Raw genomic sequence first — 23841 nt, 5'->3', positions numbered from 1 at the left:
CACACACACACACACACACACACACACACACAAACATTAGCAGGTTTCAGAGTTCTCAAGGTAAGAAAATGATACACACACACACACACACAGAGTAACATTAGCAGGTTTCAGAGTTCTCCCCTTGTATCTCTTTTTCTCCTCAGTACCTTCTTTCTTAGGGATAGAAATGACAGAGGAAAATCTAAACACACTAATTCATCTTTGTAGGAATTTTGCATGTAGACACACAGCTATAAAAGTTGATCATTTTACTGTTTTGCATAATGTAAAATGGACAGGAAAATTAGGACATTAATGCCTAGTGGCAATTGGGTCAACTTAGTACACATTGTTAAGCTTTAATAAGAAGGGCCAAGTTTATTCAGAAATGTGCTGAAAACAAGTGATTTTCAAATTGAATTTGCTTCTTAGCAGCTTTTAAAATAGCAATTTTATCAGAAATGAAGGGACTTTTTTGATAGAAACAGAGTGCTATTTTAAAAGCTTGTCCTAAGGCATTTTTTGATTTGAACAGAGAACATTATTTTAGAGCAGGAAAAAAACCATACGGGAATTTCAAGAACAAAAATGTTCATTTTTCAACCCACCCAAGGCCTACCTACAAATAGCCCAAATAGAAATGAAAAGGCAGAAATCATATTTAAGGGTTTTTGTGTACTTAGCAGTTTTTGTTGCCTACATATCTTTATGCTTATGTTCCAAACCAAAACCTAGTTCATCAGAGTATATTTTCACTTGATATTATTGATACTTTAAGCATTTAGAAATTGACAATTATGTGGCTTGCTTTCTTGATATTTATATCATACAAAGGTTTAGCATAGTTATTTCAGCACGCATAAGAGGACAAAACTATCTTTAAAGTTTAGCTATCTTCCACTCTGCAAATGCACACTAGCAATGAAGCTATTCCAGTTTTCTTTATTGATAAAAAACCTAACAGTACTCTTTTTCTTGCTACATCTTAAGACAGTGGATAGAGGATCAGCTCTAGTTGGCTGCTGAAGACTTTACCGCTCACTGTCCTCATCCTTTCCTTGCCTCACGGGTTCTGCCCCTCCAACCTTTGCTTATAGAAGTCTCAGGAATTTGTTAACATGTCATTTATGGAATCTTCACATACGTAAAATGCTTTAAACAAGAGATTAATGGATGCCTATAAAACAATAAATATGTCAATTTGTCTTAACTGTCCATATATTCATACTCCAGAGAAGGAAAGTTATTTCCAGTGCAAGATTACTATTTTCACTCTATCCTGTTCTTTCCATATTTAGTATTTTGTAATTCTTTTTTTTTTTTTTTTTTTTTTTTTGGGGTCCGGTCATGGGGCTTGAACTCTGGGCCTGGGCGCTGTCCCTCAGCTCTTCAGCTCAAGGCTAGTGCTCTACCACTTGAGCCACAGCACCACTTCCAGCTTTTTTTCTTTTTGCTTATGTGGTGCTGAGGACTCGTACCCAGGGCCTCAGGCATGCAAGGCAAGTGCTCTACCACTGAGCCACCTTCCCAGCCCCAGTATTTTGCAATTCTTATGTAAAAACCTGATTCTCATAAGGAGCTTTTGCTTCTTTCTGTTGCTTCTACTAGCATTGTATGTCTTACCTCATCATAGCAGCGGAGTTGAAACCATCTCAGATAGGAATAATGAGAGTTGTTTCATACAAAATGGAATGCAAAGTGCCTTTCACTATGAACTCAATAAAATTATTTCTCCCATTATGGAGGAATACGAAATGTTCCCCATAGACTCATGTACTAAGCTGGTGGTGCTGTTTTGGGATGTTATGAAAACTTTAGGTGGTAGGGCTTAGTTACAAAGCCTGGGAAGTCACTAAAAGTGGGCCCTGGATGGCTTTGGTTCCCAGTCTCTTCCTTTCACTCTACTTCCTGTTTGCCATGAGATGATAGGACGTTGTCAGATGTTTTTGCCTCCATGTTCTGCCTCACTGTGGGCCTAGCATCCTCAGAGCTAAGGACTGTAGACTGAAACATCAGAAGCTGTTATCTAAAATAAAATTTTCTTTCTTATATTGGTTTGTCAAGTATTTTGTCAGAGAAATAAAAAGTCTAACCAGAATATTCGTACCAGAGAAGTTGAGTCTTTGGTGCAGAGCCTTTGGGACTGTGTTGTGGGAGGAATTTGGAACTTTGAAGAGAGGGCTAAAGAAGTCCTAGCATACTGTAAGCAGAGCTTATGGACAATTCTGGCAGTAGCTAGGAAGACCAGAATGCCAATGGGAATAAGGATAGTAATAGCTGTGCTTGTGTGGTTTCAGATGGGAACAGATTTCTGTTGAAAATTGAATAGAGGCCATCCCTGTTTCAATATGGCAAATAATGTAGCTACATTTTGTCATGAGACGTCACTGAATACCGAGTTTAAGGAAGAGGAATGGATATTGGTGCTGCTTGTATTATTTTGAGAAGTGGTAGATACCTTAGGAGGGAGGGCCAGTCTGAAGGGAGTGGATACTGAGTGTGTTTTCTGAATGGTTATGCCTGGTTCTCAGCTTCTTCTCTGCCTCCTGTCTGCCATGAGGTGAGCAGCCTCTGTCATGTGCTCCTGTCACGATGTTTTGCCTCAGTTCAGGCCCAGAGTCATGGTCTGTGGACTGAAACCTTGAGCCAAAATAAACAATTCCTCATTTAAATTGTTTTGTCAGGTATTTGGCCAAATCTATGAAAAAGTTTACAACTACAGATTTCATTCATATATCGTGAAATAGTTATTTGCCTGTTAGGACACATATATCTCATTAGTATTATTACTGAATTATTATTAGTGTTTACTAAGGCTAATATTTGTGTTTGGAAACTACAGAGTTTAATGTTTATGATGTCCAAAATGTAATATAGCCCTTTCTTCCTTTTTTCTTTTTCTTTTTAAATGTCATGCCATTCTTTGGAAACTACAGTTCTCAGTCAGAATGAAGTCTTTCTATGTTTTATTTTCCTTATCAAGAGTTTTCCATAATTAAAATCTCTAGATAATCTTCGGTTGTGGGGCTTGAACTCTGGGCTTGGGCACCCGGCTCCAGATAATCTTAAACTCCAGCTGTAACTCAAAGAGATCATATAACCCTGGGTTTGTTGTTGGTCAGTTGTATTATATGGCAGTGTCTACCTAGAGTGATCTACTGGGAGGGAGAGGTGAGAAAGAAATCTGCTATTATTGTGTCCTGGTCTGTCATTTTGGTGGGTATAGTATGATCTCAAACCCAAACTTCTTTATTTGAAACCAAAGAAATCCAGAAACCTACTGGTCGTCTCTCAGCTAGTTTAAACTGATCTACTTACTTATTTCTGTTACTAAAAAATACACAGTATATAAAATTGTTTAACCAAGTATTTTCCTTGTATATACTAAGTCTATGTTGAGAATTATGTTGTTTTAAGTAGCTGTACCCCCCAAATAATAATTCATTCCAGCATTAGAAGAATGTGTTTCAGTGGTAGGATACAAGAAGGCTTGTGGAGTGCTGTTTTCCTAATACACTACTAATGAAGAAAGGCAAACAAGGTAGATAAAGAATAAATGAATGAGTGAGTTGAGTGGGTGGATAAATGGTAATTACTGAGAAGGAAGAATGAAAAGGAAGTCTTAAGGTCAGAAAATGCCTTTTTAGACCATTAAATTTTACCTAATATCTAATATTAATTTCCTATGAATGAAAATATAGTAATGGCATTTCCTATGTTCTTCTTAGGTACTTCACACGACTGGAGGTTACGGTGTGGTGCTGTGGACTTGTATTTCACACTTTTTGGTCTCAGTAGACCTTCCTGTTTACCCTTGCCAGAGCTTGGTTTGGTTCTTAATTTAAAGGAAAAAAAAGCTGTGTTGAATCCTACCATAATTCCAGAGTCCGTAACAGGCAACCAAGAAGTTACAAATAATCCAAGCACTCATGCACAGCAAATTGGATTTCAGAACCCAGTAAGAATCACATGCTTTACAAAACATGTAGTATATTTTGTAGAGCTATCTAGAAAGAGTTTCTTGTCAAGAACTGGTGAATTTAAATCCACTAAGACAGTTCATTGTGCCATTTAAAAACCTGGCTGACATTTGTTAGCATTTTACAATTCATAAAATGCTGCTATCAGTTACATAACTGAGTGTAACAAGTGGTGTGATGCTGGCTTCCTTCTTTTGTGATGCTGCAGTAATACTTTGGTACATGAGCATAGACTTTCTCCTCTGAATAGTATAATAGAAAAATGAGTAATTAACTTACTACCTATTAACTTGTTTTAGCCATATATGTTAATGACAATTGTTTGAGCACAAATTGTTACTCTATAATAGTTTAATTCTGAACATAGGGTAAGTATTTGGCAAATGGTTGTTGAATGAAAGTAAAACAATAGCGATAATTAATCAGGTAAATGAATAATCTGCTGGATAGAGAGGGAGTTATATTTTGAAATGTTACATATTTGTGGGTGTTTTAGAAAAGCTTTTCTTTCTAACTGCACTATAAAATTTCTAGACTTAAAAATAAAAACCTTAAGATATTAGTCCTTTTATTGTTTTCTGGAAATAATTTTCAGCCTTTGTTTATCACCAATATTTATAAGACTTGCCTAGTCATTTCCTACTGGTGTTTTGATACTCTGAAACTCAGATTCTTTCATAATAGGCATTTTAAAGTTCATTTACCAACATTTCTGAAATATAATCACACGAATTTAAAATTTGTCCTAGAGTTTCTCCAGTGTCCTAGAGATCCTTACACAGAGAGTTTGCTTAAAGAGCTCTATCAGATCTAAATCTTTTATAAACTGTAGAAATAGATATGTCTATAATTCTGGCTCACATATGTTAATCTATCCACATTTACACTTCTGAAGAGGAGAAAGTAATAAAAAGATAAATTCTTTTGGAAAAACCATAGGAGATTAGTTAGTACTTCCTTTCTTCCCTCCAAAAAGAACAGACAGGAAGCCCATTTAAGCCCATTGCTAATTATTTTTAGCCACTGGGCATGCTCGAATCTGCATGATTGTTATAGCTATTAGATTTTAGCTATAATATGAGCTACTGTCTTCAAAAATCTAATTTTGATCTTAAATATTGCCACAGGAAGATGATCACCTTGCCAAGGAAGCATCATGTAATATATCAGCTCATCAGCAGGGAGTGAAGAGGAAGGCTGACACACCACTGGGGTCCCCACTAGAACCTGGTCAAATTCTGGAGAAGAATGAGGATAGCAGTAAAGTCAAACTCAAAATCAGAGTAAGAAATACAGGTTAAACCTGTATTAACAGTGTAGGATGAATACCCACCTTCTAATACACCTTGTTGAATACTTGTGATGGTTTTTCCTTAGCAGGAACACATGGGGCAGTTGGAATCATAAAAGAACCCACATGTCCTTCTAAGGCATTCCAACCAATTATTTAACTTCTGTTATCACGTATTCTCTGTTTGGACAAGGAACCCTTGTACACATTCCACCACAGCTTACCATTCCCACAATATAGGAGTAGATTTTTAGTTGCTATTGTATTTCTAGTAAATTCTAACCAGTTTCTTTTGTTGGAGCCTAAACCAAGTAGTCTTTTCTTTTTCTTAATACTTTTTGAGGAAGAGAGTACGATTCCTTTTAAGATTATATGAGGGTATATTTTATAGTGTCTCAGCTACTTTTCTTGAAAGCTAAGATTCAAGTGTAAAGTGATGTAATGGCTCTTTTATGCTTTCATTTGTGTGTGTGTGTGTGTGTGTGTGTGTGTGTGTGTTTCAGTTTTCAAGTTCTCAAGATGAGGAAGAGATTGATATGGATACTGTTCATGATAGTCAGGCCTTCATCTCCCATCATCTGAACATGCTTGAGAGGCCATCAACTCCAGGTGAGATTAACATTACAAGCCAAGGAGATGGTACCTCAATTTTAAGGATATCTCCTTTCTAAGTGTGCCTTCCCTCCCTTCCCCTCCTTTCCCTCCCCTCCTTCCCCTCCTTCCCCTCCTTTCCCTCCCTTCTTTTCCCCTCTTCTCTCTCCTTGCCCCTCCCCTGCCTCTACTTCTTTGTTCTTTCTCTCCCTCTCCCCTCCCTGCCTTCCCCTTTCTTTTCCTTCCTTCCTTCCTTCCTTCCTTCCTTCCTTCCTTCCTTCCTTCCTTCCTTCCTTCCTTCCTTCCTTCCTTCCTTCCTTCCTTTCGTTCTTTCACCAATCCTAGGGCTTGAACACAGGGCCTGGGCCCTGTCCCTGAGCTCTTTTCCTCAAGGCTAACATTATACCAGTTTAACCACAGCTTCACTTCCAGCTTTTTTAGTGTTTAATTGGGAATAAGACATTCTGTCCAGGCTAGCTTTAAAAAGTGATCCTCAGATGTTCGCCTCCTGATTAGCTAGGATTACAGGTGTAAGCTATGGGCACATGGCTAAAATGATACGTTTTGATTTGATATCTTACTTTCGTCCTTTAAAATGTTTGGTATGCTTTTGTATTTTTTAATTTATTCATTAGATTCCTTATCATTGGTTTAATTTCTTATCTGTGCCTATCTGAGGTAGATTTAACATCAACAAATTTTATATCTGGTTTATATGTCTGTAATATAACTATTATTATATTCAATTTTTTAAAGTTAATGCTTTCCATAACACAATTTTTTTGTCTATGTCATTAGAGTTTTGCATACATTTCTCAAATAGTATTAGGGTTACCTATGACACTGTTGAACTGATATACTACAATTTACTTTTTCTTTATCGGTAGACATTTAGATTGTTTCTGATTTTTTTTTTTTTTTTGGTCAGTCGTAGTCCTTGAACTCTGTCCCTCAGCTCTTCAGCTCAAGGCTAGCTCTTTACCACTTGAGCTACAGCGCCACTTCCGGTTTTCTGGTGGTTTATTGGAGATAAGAGTTTCACAGACTTTCCTGCCTGGGCTGGGTTTGAACCGTGATCCTCAGATCTCAGCCTCCTGAGTAGCTAGGATTACAGAGTTGAGCCACTGGCACCCGGGAAGTATTTTTTTCTTTGTTAAATTATATTCTTAAAATGCTTTAGATTCCCTAAAATGTATATTCCAATGGATCTTGCTGTGTAGTTCAGGCTGGCCTCATGTGTGATCTTTCTGCCTCAGCCTCTTGAAAATCAGAATTACATGTGCACACCACCACATCCAGCCTTTTTTTTTTTTTTTTGCCAGTTAAGGGGCCAGAATTCTGGGCCTGGGCACTGACCCTCAGCTCTTCAGCTCAAGGTTAGCACTCTACTTATCACTTGAGCCACAGTGCCACTTTTGGCTTTTTCTGCTTATGTGGTGCTGAGGAATCGAACCCAGGGCCTCATGCATGCAAGGCAAGCACTCTACCACTCAGCCACCTTCCCAGCCCAATCCAGCCTTTTTAAAAGTTTGTAAGGGCCGGGCTGGTGGCTCACGCCTGTAATCCTAGCTACTCAGGAGGCTGAGATCTGAGGATCGCGGTTCAAAGCCAGCCCGGGCAGGAGAGACCGTGAGACTCCTATCTCCAATAAACCACCAGAAAACCGGAAGTGGCGCTGTAGCTCAAGTGGTAGAGCGCTCGCCTTGAGCTGAAGAGCTGAGGGACAGCTCCCAGGCCCAGAGTTCAAGCCCCACGACCGACCAAAAAAAAAAAAAAGTTTGTAAGGTATAAGTGAAGCCTTTGATAGTCATAAAATACAGTAATCCAATGCCTGCCTCTCAACATGTACATTCTGCTCCATGAATGGACATTTTTTGCAGGCTTCTTTAGTCCTTTTTTCCTGATCTATGATAAAAATGATGTGGTTTTCTTCATTCAACATTGTTTCTGAAATTCATACTGATACCTAAAGTATAGTGCATTAATTTTCAATTTTTGTATTTTATATCTGTTTTGGCATTATTGTATTAAGAGTCTAAGTAAATAACTAATAAATTCATGCTTATGCGTTTTTCTACATGATTATTATTTTTTCTTTTTTTCTCTATCTTTGTTTTGTCTATTTGAAAATTCTAACTATATGCCTTGGTGGTTATCTTTTATGGTATTTGCATTTGAGCAAGTTTTATTTATTTATTTAGTCGGTCATGGGGCTTGAATGCTGGGCCTGGGCTATGTCCCTCAGCTCTTCAGCTCAAGGCTAGTGCTCTACCACTTGAGCCACAATACCACTTCCAGTTTTCGGGTGATTTATTGGAGATAAGAATCTCACAGACTTTATTGCGTAGGCTAACTTTGAACCTTGATCCTCAGATCTCAGCCTCCTGAGTAGCTAGGATTACAGGCATGAGCCACTGGTACCCAGCTTGAGCAGGTTCTTAATGTACTTTTTAAGAAGTTTAATTTGTGCTCCAGCTCCCATTATTCGCCTCAGTTTGCTTTTTGTTTATGTGACTTTTTGTTGTTGTTTTTTAATTTGTTTAATTTGTTTTAATTTTATTTAGTGATTGAAATTGTTTTTTACTACCTAATAATCTGAGATAACAAATAGAATTTGAAGAGTCTTCAGGTAGAATATGAGCCTAAGAAATATTTGAAACTGATCAGTCATAAATTCTTGAGCACAATCTTAATGGTTATCTGTTCTGCCCATTTTTGAGGTCTAAACCCAAATATGGGGACTGTTCTGTGTTATAAGTGACAGAACTGATACATAAGCAGATAAACTTGTTCAGAATACATTTCTAATTTGTAGGTAAGGTTAGTATTAGAATCTGGTCTCTGAATTCCTACTGTAATCCTCCTTATATAAAAACACCTGGTGGATTTTTTGGTTTGTTTGTTGTCGTTTTTGGGGGGACTTGTTACTAGGTTTGAAATCAGGATCTAAACTTACGGGCTAGGTGCTTTTGTGTTCAAAGCTAGTCCTCTACTACTTGAGCCACAGCTCTACTTTTTGCCTTTTGGTGGCTAATTAGAAGTAAGTCTCATGGTCTTTCCTGCTGGCTTTAGATCATGATCCTTATATCTCAGCTTCCTGAGTATTAGGGTTATAGTGTAAGTGTGAGCCTACCTACCAAGTTCTTGTTTTAAATGTCTTCTATAATACCTAAATAACCTATTTTTTAGTAGTTCCTACACTGGAACTTATCAAAGTTTGGGAGAGCCATTAATAGAACATGAATAATAAAACATGAAATGGTTCCTACATGTCTGATTTGTTTGTACAGGTACTCAGTTTACAGTCTTTCAAAAGTGAATTATCTTCACATAATCCACCTTTTACTGTGGTTGAACTGCTTCTAATTTTAAGGCTAAATTGTAGGGGCTGGGAAGGTAGCTCAGAGGTAGAGTGCATGCCTTGCAAGCATGAGGCCCTGGGTTCGATTCCTCAGCACCACATAAACAGAAAAAGCCGGAAGTGGCGCTGTGGCTCCAGTGGTAGAGCACTCGCCTTGAGCTGAAGAGCTGAGGGACAGCGCCCAGGCCCAGAGTTCAGGCCCCATGATTGGCAAAAAAAAAAAAAGGCTAAATTGTAGAAACCTGTCAAGCCTTTTTCTCCTTTAGGAAACTAAGAAATCCATCTTTTTCCTATCATTTGACATTTTAGGGCTTTCAAAATACCGACCAGCTAGTTCCCGATCTTCTTTAATGCCCCAGCATTCATCAGGCTGTGACATCACACCCACCACAAAACCACAGTGGAGTATGGAACTTGCCCGTAAGGGATCAGGTAATACTAACTTTTGTTTGACTTAACAACTAATCTATAAACTTCATAGAATCACTTTTATTAGTTAAAAACCCATTGTAATAATGAGATGTACAAGAGAAAATGAACTTTACAACTTTGTGGGGGAGAGGGGGGATGGGGGTAGTTGGGGAAGTGAGGAGGGAAGGGATAGTAGGGGAAAAACAAAGGAACAAAGGAGGGTATAACTACTCAATAGGACATGGACTCATTACCTTGCTTATGTAACTATAACCCCTCTGTACAGTATCTTTACAATAAAAATATATATTAAAAAAGTGCTTTAAAATACAGATTTGAAAACTTGCTTTTCTTGCACTGTATTAATTTCATAGTCTCTAATCTTAAAGGCTGTTCTAGTTAGTTAGCTTATTTATTTGACATTACTGGAATTTGAACTTGGGAGCTTGCACTTATTAGGCAAGTGTTCTCATTTGAAGCATGCCTTCAGCCCTTCTGTTTTTCATCAGGTTGGACTCAGACTTTTTAATCCTAGGCTGGTTTGAACGGAGATTTTATTTTTTCACCATCTAAGTAGCTGGGATGATAGACAGGAGCCACCACACCTGGCCCTACTGTTTTAAATTAAAGTTTTTTCTTTCTTTTTTTTTTTTTTGTCGGCCATGGGGCTTGAAATCTGGGCCTGGATGGCTGGGAAGATGGCTCAGTGGTAGAGTGCTTGCCTTGCATGCATGAGGCTCTGGGTTCAATTCCTCAGCACCACATAAGCAGAAAAACCCCGAAGTGGCGCTGTGGCTCAAGTGGTAGAGCACTAGCTTTGAGCTGAAGAGTTCACCCAGGCCCAGAGTTAAGGCCCCATAACTGACAGGAAAAAAAAAAAGGTAGGTGTGTGTGCGTGCGTGCGTGCGTGCGTGCGTGCGTGCGTGCGTGCGTGCGTGCGTGCGTGCGTGCGTGCGTGCGTGCGTGCGTGTGTGTGTGTGTGTGTGTGTGTGTGTGTGTACCTGGGCACAGGCCCCATAACTGACAGGGAAAAAAAAAAACAAAAGTGTGTGTGTGTGTGTGTGTGTGTGTGTGTGTGTGTGTGTGTGTGTGTGTGTGTGTGTACGTACCTGGGCACAGGCCCCATAACTGACAGGGAAAAAAAAAACAAAAGTGTGTGTGTGTGTGTGTGTACCTGGGCACAGGCCCCATAACTGACAGGAAAAAAAAAGTGTGTGTGTGCGTTTGTGTGTGTGTGTACCTGGGCACTGTCCCTGAGCTCTTGAGCTCAATGATAGCGCTCTGCTAAAGTTTTTTCTATATCAAAATTAAAGTTTTTTCTATATCAAATTTAAAGTTCGGTGGCTCAACTCTGTAATTGTAGATACTTGGAGAATCAGAGGATCAGAAGCCAGTCCACTAGTGACTACATCTCAACTCAACCAATGGCTAGGTGCTGTGGCACGTGCTTGTTAGTCCCAGCTAGATGGAGAAGCCCAAAATGAGAGATTTCATCACATGCTAGTATAGAGACATCCTGTCTCAAAAATAACCAACACACAAAATGGGTTTTGGTGGCTGGCTTAAGTGGTAGAATGCCTACCTAACAAATGTTAGGCCTTGACAGTCAACTCTCAGTACTGCCAAAAATACATAAATAAGAGAAAAATGAGAAAAAGAATCTTCCATCCTTATATCTGTACATCTCTGTGTGTTAGTGTGTATGTTAACATTTTGCTGTTTGCTTGCAGTAATTTTTCCTAATGTATGAAAAAATTTGAATTCCATTAGGAATCATAAAGTATGTATAACATTATATCTTTATAAAATACAAAAATGAATCCCATATCTCCCACCCAGTGTTTATGAATTGGTGATTAATTCTTAACAACTGATACTAAGGAAGCATTTAACATGTCCTGTCTTTTAAGTTATTTCATACTAATTATGCTTAATTTATGAAAAGTAAGTCAGATGTGATCTCTTTTTTTTTTTTTGGCCAGTCCTGGGGCTTGAACTCAGGGCCTGGGCCCTGTCTTTTGTGCTCAGGGCTTGTACGCTACCATTTAAGCCATAGCACCACTTCTAGCTTTTTCTGCTTATGTGGTACTGAGGAATTGAACCCAGGGCTCCATGCCCTGGGAAAGCACTTTGCCACTAAGCCATATTCCCAGCCCCTTAAATGGTCTTTTGCTTATTCTATTCTATTGCTTATAAAGAGAAGCTAATCCAAATAAAGAGTAAATGTTGGATACAGATGAACAAAGATTAATTCTTCAAGAGTTGAAGGATCAGGGAGTTAAAAACAAGAAACACAAGGAAAATCATTTTTAAAGAATAGTTTTTCCAAAAGTTGTTGGATTTTAAAAATCTGTGAATTTCTAGTTATGTTTGAGTTGATGGATTTTTGCTTATATAAGCTATGTTTTCCCCTGGTACTAAACAGAATACTGTTATTGGTTTGAAGATCTTAACAGCTGACTGATTAATAGAATACTTCAGACAAAAGCAACACCTCAAATATTTTGATGTCAAGACCACAGTCTGTTATTTGCTTATAATTCTTTCTGTACTTCATGAACTTATTGAAATAGCTTTGTACAAAATATATTGCAAAAGGAAGTCAGCTGGAGACTGGCACTTGCTTTTTTTCTTTCTTTTTTTCTTTTTTGGTCACTCGTGGGCCTAAACTCTGGGCCTGGGTGCTGTCCCTCAGCTCTTTAGCTCAAGGCTAGGGCTCTACCACTTGAGCTACAGCGCAACTTCTGACTTTTCTGTTTATGTGGTGCTGAAGAATCGAGCCCAGGGCCTCATGCATGCAAGGCAAGTGCTCTACCACTGAGCCACCTTCCCAGCAGGCACTTTCATGAGTGACTTTTTACCTTGACTGTGGTACTGATGATCAAACCCAAGACCTTCTATGTACTAGGCAAGCAGCATTCCACCACCAAGCTACATTCCCAGTCCCTGCTTCTTTTGGATTTTATTTTATTGTAATTTTGCTTTATTCCTATACTTGTTAAATTTTTACTAGAAATGAAGAATTTTCTATATTTGTAAAAGCTATAAGACTTATATAGCGTTTCAAACTTGTTGATTTAGCTTGTAGCTCATGCTTCTGCATGCCTTCCTGGCTTGTAAAAAGTAAATTCTGTTTTAATTTCCAAGTATATCACCTGTTTTGTTTGTTGGTTTGTTTTTGTTTTTGTTGGTCATGGGTCTTGAACTCTGGGCCTGGGCACTGTCCCTCAGCTCTTCAGCTCAAAGCTAGCGCTCTTCCACTTGAGCCACAGCGCACTTCCACTTTGTATTGCTTTTAAAAATACATTTTGTTTCTTTTAAATCTTCCTCCTTGATGCTATAGTTCATATCACATCATATGCCAAGACTAGGGGTGAAAGATGCAGGATAGTTATGGGAAATAGGAAAGTACAAAATTTAGCCGTGCCTTTTTTATTATGAGGCCCTATAGAATAGGGTCCAACCTATTGGAGCTCCTTCCTCTTCATCACTGAGCTGCCCTGTCCTCTGTATTGGCCAGTGGTAGTGGAGACAAAACCATTTCTAGGTTCTCTCAGGGACTGCAGTGATGAAGCAGAGAGGAGGAGGAGGAGTGAGAGGAAGGAGGAACAGGGAATTTCCTAGTGGGTTCTGTGGGGGGAAAGAGAAGAAGCTGCTACAGCTGCCTAGCTCTGTCTGCTGTGTTATGTAACCCCTTCTTGTGTAATTGAGAACACAATTCTAGTACTTTCTTTTTCTTTTTCTTTTTTTTTTAAGAAACATGGAGTTTGGCAGCTTTCCCTAGAGTTCATTTTCCTGAAAATCAGTATAAAAGCAGATTTTGAATTTCTGTCCTTAAATTATAATGACATAATGTAACAGCAGTTTTTGGTTGGTTTTATTTTAACTGAGATCTAAAGGATCCAAATAACAGATTTCCTTTCCTAACAATACCTGTAGTTTTGTCTTGAATTTAAACATACTCATGTATGTCCAAATCTGAATTAGCAGATTATTCACTGCTTGTTATCAGCACTTTCTTCATCAGATGAGCTGAAAGCCTCCCATATTAGGCTTCCATTAAGTACTTTGTTTTACATTTGTTAACTGTAGCTACCTCTTATTCATGTTACAAGATTGTATGTCAGATCAGCAAAACAATAAATACATTTCTTTTCCGTATAAAACAGGGAACTTGTAGTATTTTTAATTATGTGGGTTTTTTTTCTTCTTGTATATCTACTGTCTAAAATAAAAATACATATCTCAAGTAACTGAAAGGGCTTTGGTGGGTAGTGTTTCCTGAGTTTGAATTTAGGGCCTTGTGATTAACTATGCAAGTGCTCTACCACTGGATCTATGCTCCCAGCCCCACTGAAAGGACTTCTCTAAACTTAGAATTGAGCCTGGACTGTGGAGTGGGTCACAAGTTCCTAGGTATCTTGTGAACCCCTGAAATGATGTTAAAATTTTTTATGTAAGTGTGTGTGTGTCAAGAGGATGGTAATATATGCGTTTTTCTTGATAGAGTTTCCATTGGTAACTTCATTGCGTTACTGTGAAAGTGAACTAATATATGTCTTAATTTTGGTTGTTTTTATGACTCATATGCAAAGGAAATTGTGCTTCGTGTAACTTTTAGATTAGATTAGACCTCGCAAAATATTTTCAGGAAAGATAAAAAAAAATATGTGTACATGTATGTTTTTATGTGCTCATTTTTGTTCCCATTCTTGAACTTGCGTACTGGGTAACCTGGCTGTTGTCCTTAGCTTTTTCATCAACGCTGGTTCTCTCCCACTTGAGCCACAGCTCTGCTTCCTGCTTTTTGGTGGTTAGTTGGATATAAAAATCTTAGACTTTCCTTCTTTAGGGCTGGCTTTGAACCACAATCTTCAGATTTCAACCTCTTGAGTAGCTACAATTATGGGCCTGAGCTGCCAGCACAGAGCTTGTATTTTCTTAATAAATAGAATCTTTTTTTGGGGGGGAGGAGGGGATCCGGTCGTGGAGCCTGAACTCTGGGCCTGGGCACTGTCCCTCAGCTCTTCAGCTCAAGGCTAGCGCTCTACCACTTGAGCCACAGTGCCACTGCCGGCTTTTTTTCTTTTTGCTTATGTGGTGTTGAGGAATTGAACCCAGGGCCTCAGGCATGCAAGGCAAGCGCTCTACCACTGAGTCACCTTCCCAGCCCCCAAAAATAGAATCTTAAGAGCCAAGGATTATAGTGAACACTTAATTCCTGTGTCTTTATACACACATATGAGCATGTGATTGTGTATATTTATAGAAATGATTGGTTTTTTTGTTTTTTTTTTGTATACACACATATATTTATAGAATAAATGTATATTTATAGAAATGATTGTTTGTTTTTTGCTGTTTTTTTTTTTGTCGGTCATGAGGCTTCAACTCTGAGCCTGGGCGCTGTCCCTGGGCACTTGAGCTCAAGGCTAGCGCTCTACCACTTGAGCCACAGTGCCACTTCTGGCTTTTTCTGCTTATGTGGTGCTGAGGAATCAAATCCAGGGCCTCATGCATGCAAGGCAAGCACTCTACCACTGAACTACCTTCCCAGCCCCTGTAAATGTACTCTTACTTGTTTCACAATTCAGTCTGTAATTCTAAGGGATAGCATGTATAGATTATAACCATAGTAGTATTAATATTCCTAAAATTTTTTCATAATTTTCTCATCATTAAATGTCTACTCCTTATTTAAAATTCAGTTGACTCATAAATGCAATTATTTTTATTTTTAATTGTGCACTTGTTTAGGTCACTGTTCCCAAAAAGTCTGGATTGCAGTTGGCTAATCCAAACATTTATCTTTTTAAATCTAAAGTTTCCAGTCTCCATATGTTTTTCTTTTTCCTCCTTTGTACCTTATTTGTTAAATCAGATTTTTTGCTCTGTAGTTTCTAAGTCTATTTTGCTAATTGTTACTAGTGGTACAAATGAGTTACCCTGTTGTTTCTGCAAATTTGTAGTTGTATATAGGAGTTAAATTTGATTCAGGTTTATAGGTGGTGGTCTGATCTTTTATCTGGAAATATCTACTGTCTGGTTGACTGTTCTAAATGGTTAACTTTTATTGACACTTGGCATCTTTCCCTATTAACTCGGTAAGGATTGTAAGATGAAAACATCCAGAACAAGCTGAATTCCTTAACTACTTGAGTTTAAGCTGTCTGTTTTACCATTTTCAAATAATGAATTGTCTGACTAGAATACAGTTTCAGTTCATTGTAATTACTCTACTTATCAGTGTTCAAATTGTTCCATCTTTCAACACCAAGAGCCTTTATAGTTGACTCCTAAGTCAGTTGACAAGACTTAAACATCCCTTTGTGTCTGTGTCTGTCTGTGCTGGGGCTTGAACTCAGGACCTGGGTACTGTTTGTGACCTTTTTTCTCAAATGCTCTACCACTTGAGCCACAGCTCATTTCTTCCTCTTTGGTGGTTAATTGGAGGTAAGAGTCTCATGAACTTTTCTCTCTGGTCTGGCTTCAAACGATAATCCTCAGATATCAGCCTCTAAGTAGCTGGGATTATAGGCATGAGCCACTGCCCCAGATGGTTTCACTTTTGAAAAGGTTGTAAGTATTCTTTGGCGAAGTGTCTTTTTGGCACTCGACTCTGCTGAGAAGTACAGGTTCCAAAATAATTATTAGCTTTTCTGCAATTTAAGTAGGTTGGCAGGTGTTAGGACCTCATACCCCCAGTGCAAAGAGCCAATAGCAAGTTGCAGAAGGCTGTCTGAAGAATGACTGAATGATCTGGGAGCTAAATTTTTCATGTGGCTTTAAAGTCTATTTTTCTAATCATTACCTTCCTCTTTATTCTGTTTGATATGGGTCTATTTCCCTGTATTTATAGCATCAGCAGCATGTTTATGTGATTTATTTCTAATTGATATTAAGATTATCTGATAGCACATTTGATTCAAACTTTAAATCAAATGATTTCAAAAGTTCTCTTTTTCTGGACAATATCTTGGTACCAATTATTATGGACAATATAGACCTCCTAAGTTTGCTACTGTAAAATATTTATTTTTTTCAGTAATACTAAGGTTGCCTTACAAAAAATGGAAAAATAAACATGTAATATGAAAATATTTTTCAGTGGTATGAATAATCTGTGAGGATAGAAACTGTCTCACTGGTTCATTTGTTTTAAAACATATGTCAAGCCAGGTGCCAGTGGCTCATACCTGTAATCCTCCAGCTACTCAGGAGGCGGTGATCTGAGGATCGTGGTTTGAAGCCAGCCTAGGCAGGAAAGTCCATAAGAATCTTATCTGCAAAAGCCAGAAGTGAAACTATGGCTAAATTGGTAGAGCTCTAGACTTGAGCAATAAAGCTTACAGACGGTACCTAGGCTCTGAGTTCAAGCTCCAGGACTGACATAAAACTAATAATAATTATAATAATGTCAGAAAGAGTGCCTAACACAAAGGCATTACAGTAGTCAGAAAGTACCATGTGAATGATCTTCGTTGGGTTTTCTGCCTTCTTCCTGTCCGTCCTTCAAGATCAGTGGCCTTCAGATTGCATTTTTTGGGACTAAGTTCTCATAACATCCTGTTTGAAAAGAAATGTGACTATATCATCCTGTTAAATTAATTCATTTGTTTACCAAGCTTTGTCAGGTGTGGTAAAGTATGTTAAATACTGTGTTATACACCAGACAGAGATGAAATTAACTCCTTATTCTTATGAAGTTGTCAGTCTAATGGAAGAGAATATTAATGGAAGAGAAATACTGCAGCCTCTTTATATGAAGGTGCACAGTGGTGTCCATCTTAGAGCTACATAGCGCAGACTAAAGTCAGGCTCTGAGTTTCCAGCTCAGATCTGCTAGTATCACTATGGTCAAGTTACTTGATATCTTTGTGTCTTAATTTCCTCCTCTATATTATGCTGTGAAATACGAAGGAAAGTTTGAGAAAATGTCCTAAAAGAACATAGGAGTTATGCTTTATTAAGGGATGATTTTTTTCTCTTTCCCTTCCATTAGATTACAACTTTACTGTTACTTTGAGGAAAACTTTGCCCTCTGGTTCTTCCTCCAAACGAATCCAAATCCCTTCTTATCCTCTTTCCTTATTGATTTTTTTCTTATTCCCCGCACCTCTCCCCCCTCCCCTCCCCCCCCCCCCCCCCCCCCCGGTTGTAAGGCTTGAACTCAGGGCCTGGGTCTTTTTGCTCAAGGCTAGTGCTCTACCACTTTGAGCTATACCTCCCAAGCTCCATGTCTAGTTTTTAGTTAGTTAATTGGAGATAAGAATCTCAGGGACCTTCCCCCTTCCAGGGCTAGTTTCAAACCACAATCCTTAGATCTCATTCTTCTGATTAGCTAGGATTACAAGTGTGAGCCAACAGTGCCCATCTTGTTTTGTCTTCTTACTACTCAGCTTTTAAAAGTGTCATTAGAGCTGATATCCCATTTGTCTCTCTCTCTCTCTCTCTCTCTCTCTCTCTCTCTCTCTCTCTCTCTCTCACACACACACACACACACACACACTCTTTGTACTTTGTAGTTTCTAATGAGTCAGACGAAGTAAAGGATGGGTCTTTTCAGGAATAGGATTGGCATTTAGAAATACATAGTGGTATGACAGGGTGGCTAAGAGAATGTGGAGGGGAAGCATAAAGCTAGAAAGGCAACTTCAGGACAAATTGTAATTGTCAATAAAATTAGTGCTGCGGTGTAATTTTTAGAAAACATCTGTAGTGATGCCTGTTTTGGTGAAAATCATGGTTTGGGGGCTGGTTTGGATCAAAATTAGTGCTGAAAAATTACATTTTTACAAAGAAAAGCAAGTTGAGGTCTATTTTAGTAAAAGTTCTTTTAAAAAATCATTTTGGATAAAAAATATATATATATTAGAGACTCCTCCATTGAAGCTCACTCTTCAGTAGAACCAGCTGAGTTTTTAAGCAGATGCCATCATCAGCTTAAAGAACTCACCTTGCAGCAGGATTTCCCAATGTGGAGATCAAAGGATGCTTCAGGCATTCTGGGGGGAGGGGTGGGGTTGGCTGTCTTGTACATTGTGTATGATGTTTGGCAGCATCCCTGGCTTTCTACCTACAAGATACCGTAACATTTCCTCTACCCAATTTTGATAACCACAAATGTCTCAGATACTCTGTCAGCAACCTTTGGAGGGGCAGAATTCCCTCTGGTATTCTGAGAAGCACTACTCTGTAACTCTGTCAAGTATAAATTAGGCTATGAGACTAACATTGGGCTCCAGATGAAATGAAGGGATCTGAACTCTTACAGTTGCAGACAGGATTGGGTTGGGCACAGATTTAGAAGATTACTTGTGAGAATCGGCACAATTTGGCAACTAGTTAGATCTGGAAGGGAAAGGATCTGAAGTGAGTTTCATGCTTTTTATTTCGTTGAGTGCATTATAAAACAGTACCACTAATCTATAGTAAAATAAAGATCATTGTTTTGGGGAACAAGGTCTGAGCCCATGGGTTCGAAGGTAGGAAAGTTTTAGAACTACTATTAGCGATTCCTATTCTGATAGATTGTTAGATTTAGAAAGGACAGTCTAAGTAAGCAGTTGATGTAGGTTTAGATTGAGGACTAGGCCCAGAGAGAAATGACATACTTTAAGGCAAAGAGAATGTCTCCTAAATCTCAGTTCTTGGTGTGTGAGTGGAAGGGGAGGTAACTAGGGCTTATACCTAGGTCCTCACATTCCCACCCAGCTTTCTTGTTCATAGCTAGTACTCTACAACATTATCTTCAGACTGGTTTTTTGTTTACTGGTTAATTGGAGATGGAGACTCTTCTGTCTGGCCTGACTTTGAATTTCTATCCTTAGATCTCAGCTTCCTGAATAGCTAGGATTACAGGTGTGAACCACAGTACCTAGCTATTATTTGTGTATTAATAGTTCCTTAAGTGATAGAAGTCAAGTAACTGCCATTCCCTTTCTACCCAGACATACTCTCTGTAATATATTAGGAGAGAGCTTTATTTGAAGGAATTATATTTTCATTGACCCATGTAGGTCTTAGTTAAAATATACATGTGATCATTATTGTTTCTTTTTCATGTGTGTGTGTGTGTGCATGCACGCATGCATGTGTGTATGTGTGTGTATGTATGTGCTGGCCTTGGGACTTGAACTCAGGGCCTGGGCACTGTCCTTGAGCTTCTTTTTGCTCAAGGCTAGTGCTCTACCACTGAGCCACAGCTCCACTTACAGCTTTTTCTGAGTAGTTTATTTATAAATAGAAGGTCTCACAAACTTTCCTGCATGAGCTAGCATCAAACCTTGGTCCTCAGATCTCAGCCTCGTAAGTCACAGGCACCCAGCTTATTTTGTTTCTTCTTAAAATTTACAAAATAGTAATGCTCAAGAGATGATTTGGTAACACACTGGCATATGTCATAATTTGCATAGACTTTTAAGGAATTAAGACACTCAGTTCCTGACCAAAATGCTGAAAATTCTGTGAAACTAGTTGTGTATGTGTGTGTCTGTATCTGCAGATGCTTATTTCTCATTCCTAGGAGAAGTAGTAAACACTTAGGAATTCCTTTTTCCTTAATATGTCATCAGCCTCCTTTTTCTTGAATTTTCCTTCCCTTATTACCAACAGGAATTCACTTGGGTATTTTTAATCTTGAAGGTAAAGAGCAGTCACCTTTGGAGATGAGTATGCATTCTGGAGTAGCGGCTCCTCTCTCAGTATTTGCTAAAGAATCTGCATCCTCCAAACACAGTGACCACCATCACCATCATCACCATGAACACAAGAAAAAGAAGAAGAAGCACAAGCATAAGCATAAACACAAGCACAAAACCCAAACGTAAAGTGAGAGCAAAGACAAGGACAAGCAGCTTTGGCTTTCTCCAGCCCTGCCTATACAAGTGCACGTTCTCCTTCTCTCTGAGACTGAGAAAGGGACAGAGACCCTTTCCCCTCTGTGTCCAGAAGATACATCGATGCAGCTTTGTTCTCTAAAGAATGACAAAGGGGAAAGTGGAGAATCCACTGAAGTTCTAGGCACTTGATATATATATATACAGTTGATTTCTAATTAGGAAATTGCATTTTATGGTTCTGGATAAAGTGTTTCATCCCTTGTTTTCTGCACACACACACAGCAAACTTCTTTTTACAAAAAGCCCTCGTTTCCATTGGCAGTCCCATTGACATCATGGTCTCTATGTGTACTGCCAAAGTCAATTATGTTTGAAAGCCTTTGATGGATGTTATGGGATAAACTTGTGTTTCAAACAGTAGCAACTGCCAAATTTGTGGTGTAACAACTGTTTCCATCGAAATACTGTATAACACCACGTGGAACTGCCGAAAAGAAGGCTTTCTGTAGGACACTTCCTCTTGCACTTTTTTTTTTGTGCTGACCAGACAGGTTAAAGTAATTTTTGAACAAAGAATATGCTGTATTTCCCTTTACCTTAACTACCAAAGTTTTTGGAAGAGGTTAACTTTTTAACAAAAAAAGTTTAAGTGACTATCTTTTGATTACACATTTGGCTGTTAAAATGTTGGAGTTTAGCAAAATAACCGTATCAAAGTTGTTCTCAAATCAAGATGCTTCAATTATAAGTTTTGTTTTTGTTCTCCATGTAAATGAGTAGTTCACATGTAAAATATGTTTTGCCAGCTGTTCACTCACACAACACATATTCTTTGTAAAGTTTTGTATATCACAAAATAAGTTTATATGTTGTTTGTTTGATCTTCACACCAATAGATCTCAAGCATCTTAAAAACACAGATGTTTTGATTTTATAGTTTGTACTGTTGTGTACTTTTTATTTTTATTTCTGCATTTACCATGTTCTTTATTGTTTAAGAATGTTTTTCAGGTCTCTTCACTTTTTAATCATTTTCCTTAGTAAAAAAAAAAGTTGACAGAATTCTTATTCCCAAAATAGATACTTCAAAAAGGAATCCAATAACATTGGACTTTTAATGTACTTTTAGTTATATTTAACTTGTTTAATAAATAATTTTTTAAATGGAGTGTTTGCTTTGTAATCATTTTGTCTTTTGTGTATAACCCCCCCGCCCCTTGCTTCTCTCTGTAGGATATAGTTCAAATGTTTTCAGAGATTTCTAAATGGGTAACATTTGAGCTGGCTGCACCAGCTTGGATGGTTTTAGTCAGAGATGGGGTAAAGTCTCAGCAGCAGAGCTAACTGTATTGTCGGCACAAAAAGAATATGATCAGAGGTTGAAAGGGCCTGAATGAAGATCCAATTAATGAAATGTTGGATGAAATTATTTTTGGAAAATAGAATATTTTGTATTACAGTATGTAGTGCTCCCCTATCTAGAATTGCCCATTGGAGACTACATTATCAAAATAGCAATAACTCTTTCTGGGGAAGGAGACTGAGAGGCATTAGGTAATATCCAGGCATTTTATTTTTTCATCACTTTTTCAAGGGGCTTCCATTTTAAATGTGTTCATTTATATATACAGAGTATCTTGGACAAAGTCATCTCCATCTTTCCTCCCCCATCCCAAATCAGTCTCATCAAACAGGTTGCTTTGTTTCATTTTCACATTTATAGTATATAGATTATTATTTGCTCTCTTTCCTCCTTTACCCACCCACTAGTCTAGACATAGTACGACTTCCTAATATTCTGTCTACTAAATTGCATGTTAATCGTTGAAAGGTTTTTTTTTTTTTTTTTTTTTCCCCAAAGGTTTTTACTATGGTATCTCCTAACTGCATGAACCATGTTTTACTCACATTGGTCATATGTATGTATGTGTTTATACATGTTTCCATATGTATATTCTGTATGTGTTTACACATTTATGATTTAGGTCTAACAACTAAAAAAAAAAAACCACTTGACCTTTATTTTTAACTTGGCTTGCTTTAATATGTCTTCAAGATTTACTTCATGGCAAATGATATAACTTAACTTTTTTGGCTGAATATTATTCCATTATGTGTATGTATATATGCATACCATATTTTCTTGGTCCATTCTTTCGTTGTAGGGCATCTGGGCTGTTTCCATAGATTGACTGTTGCAATTAGTGCTCTGATGAACATAGGTGTGCTAATCGCACTCTAACATCCTGGCTTAATCCTTTGTATAGAAGACATTTATATAGTGTTTATTTGTTTTAACAAATGGTAGCACTAGATATGTACTTGGAGAATTCTTTTTACTTTTGTATTTCTCTTTGATAGCTTCCACACTTTGTCATAGTTATAAATGTGTTCCTTATTTTGTGATTAAAACTCCATTTTGTTTTTCTTTTGTACCTTTTTTTTTTTTTTTTAATGTGTCAAGCTTATAATCCTTCATTGAACTAATGTCTACCTGGACTTTATTTTGGAAAAGCTTAGGTAGGGCTCCAACCCTTCCTTCTAGAATGTGATGCTTAAAAAACTTCAAAAAACTTTTTTTTTTTTTTTAGAATTTTATGTATGCACACTTTCTTACAAATTGGGTCCATGTTTGAACTTTGTAGCTGATTTCATAGATCTATCTACTCACCTGCCAGTACCATACTGTGCAGATGATTGTGGCCCTCTGATATGTTTTGCTATATTTGCTGTTCATTACTTTCTATTTTCAGAATTTCTTTTGTATTTTGTGGATTATTTTTTTCTCTGTTTAAGCTAGTAATGTATATCTAGAACATTTATGAATTTTGCTCTTAACGGTTTGTTTCTGTGAGTTTTTAAGAACTCATCAAAGTACCTTCATGCCCTGCTTTGTCATCTCCCTTCCTTGATATCATTGATCAGTTTTCCAACCTTATAATTTCGTATTTTTGTGGGGTTACTTTTCTTTATAAATACCTTAACAAGTGTTTTAACCTCTTCACAAGATTGTTTTTATATTTGTATTGGTTGTATGTTAAGAAAGGTTGTATGTTAAGAATTGATGTCCTGATGTTGGTTATTCTTAAGAATGCTGATACTATTAATATAGCACTTTAAAACTTGTTACTTATTGGAATCTAATTATCATTTTCATTATGAGATTATACTAATTTTGTGTATAGTTACCTCACGGAGTTATTATTTCCAACATCTTAAAGCATTTCTTTGATCTTACAGAGAAGTAATCCCAGCCACACTTGGTGATGATTTTCTTACCTCTTTCTAATGGGTATACATTTAACATTCTGATTTCCCCAATTTCCTTTTTCTTGTGGAGTGTAAGTGAGAGCTGTGGGTTAGATATCATCACACTTTCCTATC

General features: G+C 37.8%; 1 protein-coding gene across 5 annotated transcripts in view; it reads left to right on the top strand.

The window, feature by feature from the left end:
* Taf2 (TATA-box binding protein associated factor 2) overlaps nucleotides 1-22306 on the top strand; it is a 63899-nt gene extending 41593 nt beyond the window's left edge. For 2 of the 5 annotated variants that reach the window (XM_069991320.1, XM_069991324.1), the window contains 5 exons: nucleotides 3711-3940; nucleotides 5090-5245; nucleotides 5757-5862; nucleotides 9515-9637; nucleotides 20231-22306. In XM_069991320.1, coding sequence (XP_069847421.1) covers nucleotides 3711-3940; nucleotides 5090-5245; nucleotides 5757-5862; nucleotides 9515-9637; nucleotides 20231-20445 — 830 coding nt within the window. In that variant the 3' untranslated portion in view covers nucleotides 20446-22306. The remainder of the gene's footprint in view (nucleotides 1-3710; nucleotides 3941-5089; nucleotides 5246-5756; nucleotides 5863-9514; nucleotides 9638-20230) is intronic. The other 3 variants (XM_069991321.1, XM_069991322.1, XM_069991323.1) reach the window with 3 other exon arrangements.
* The last annotated feature ends 1535 nt before the right edge of the window (nucleotides 22307-23841 follow it).

This window comes from Dipodomys merriami, unplaced genomic scaffold (genome assembly GCF_024711535.1).
Source record: "Dipodomys merriami isolate MVZ:Mamm:240054 unplaced genomic scaffold, mDipMer1.0.p SCAF_4, whole genome shotgun sequence".
Classification (NCBI taxonomy): Eukaryota; Metazoa; Chordata; class Mammalia; order Rodentia; family Heteromyidae; genus Dipodomys; species Dipodomys merriami.
This window is presented reverse-complemented; position numbering and strand designations above follow the sequence as displayed.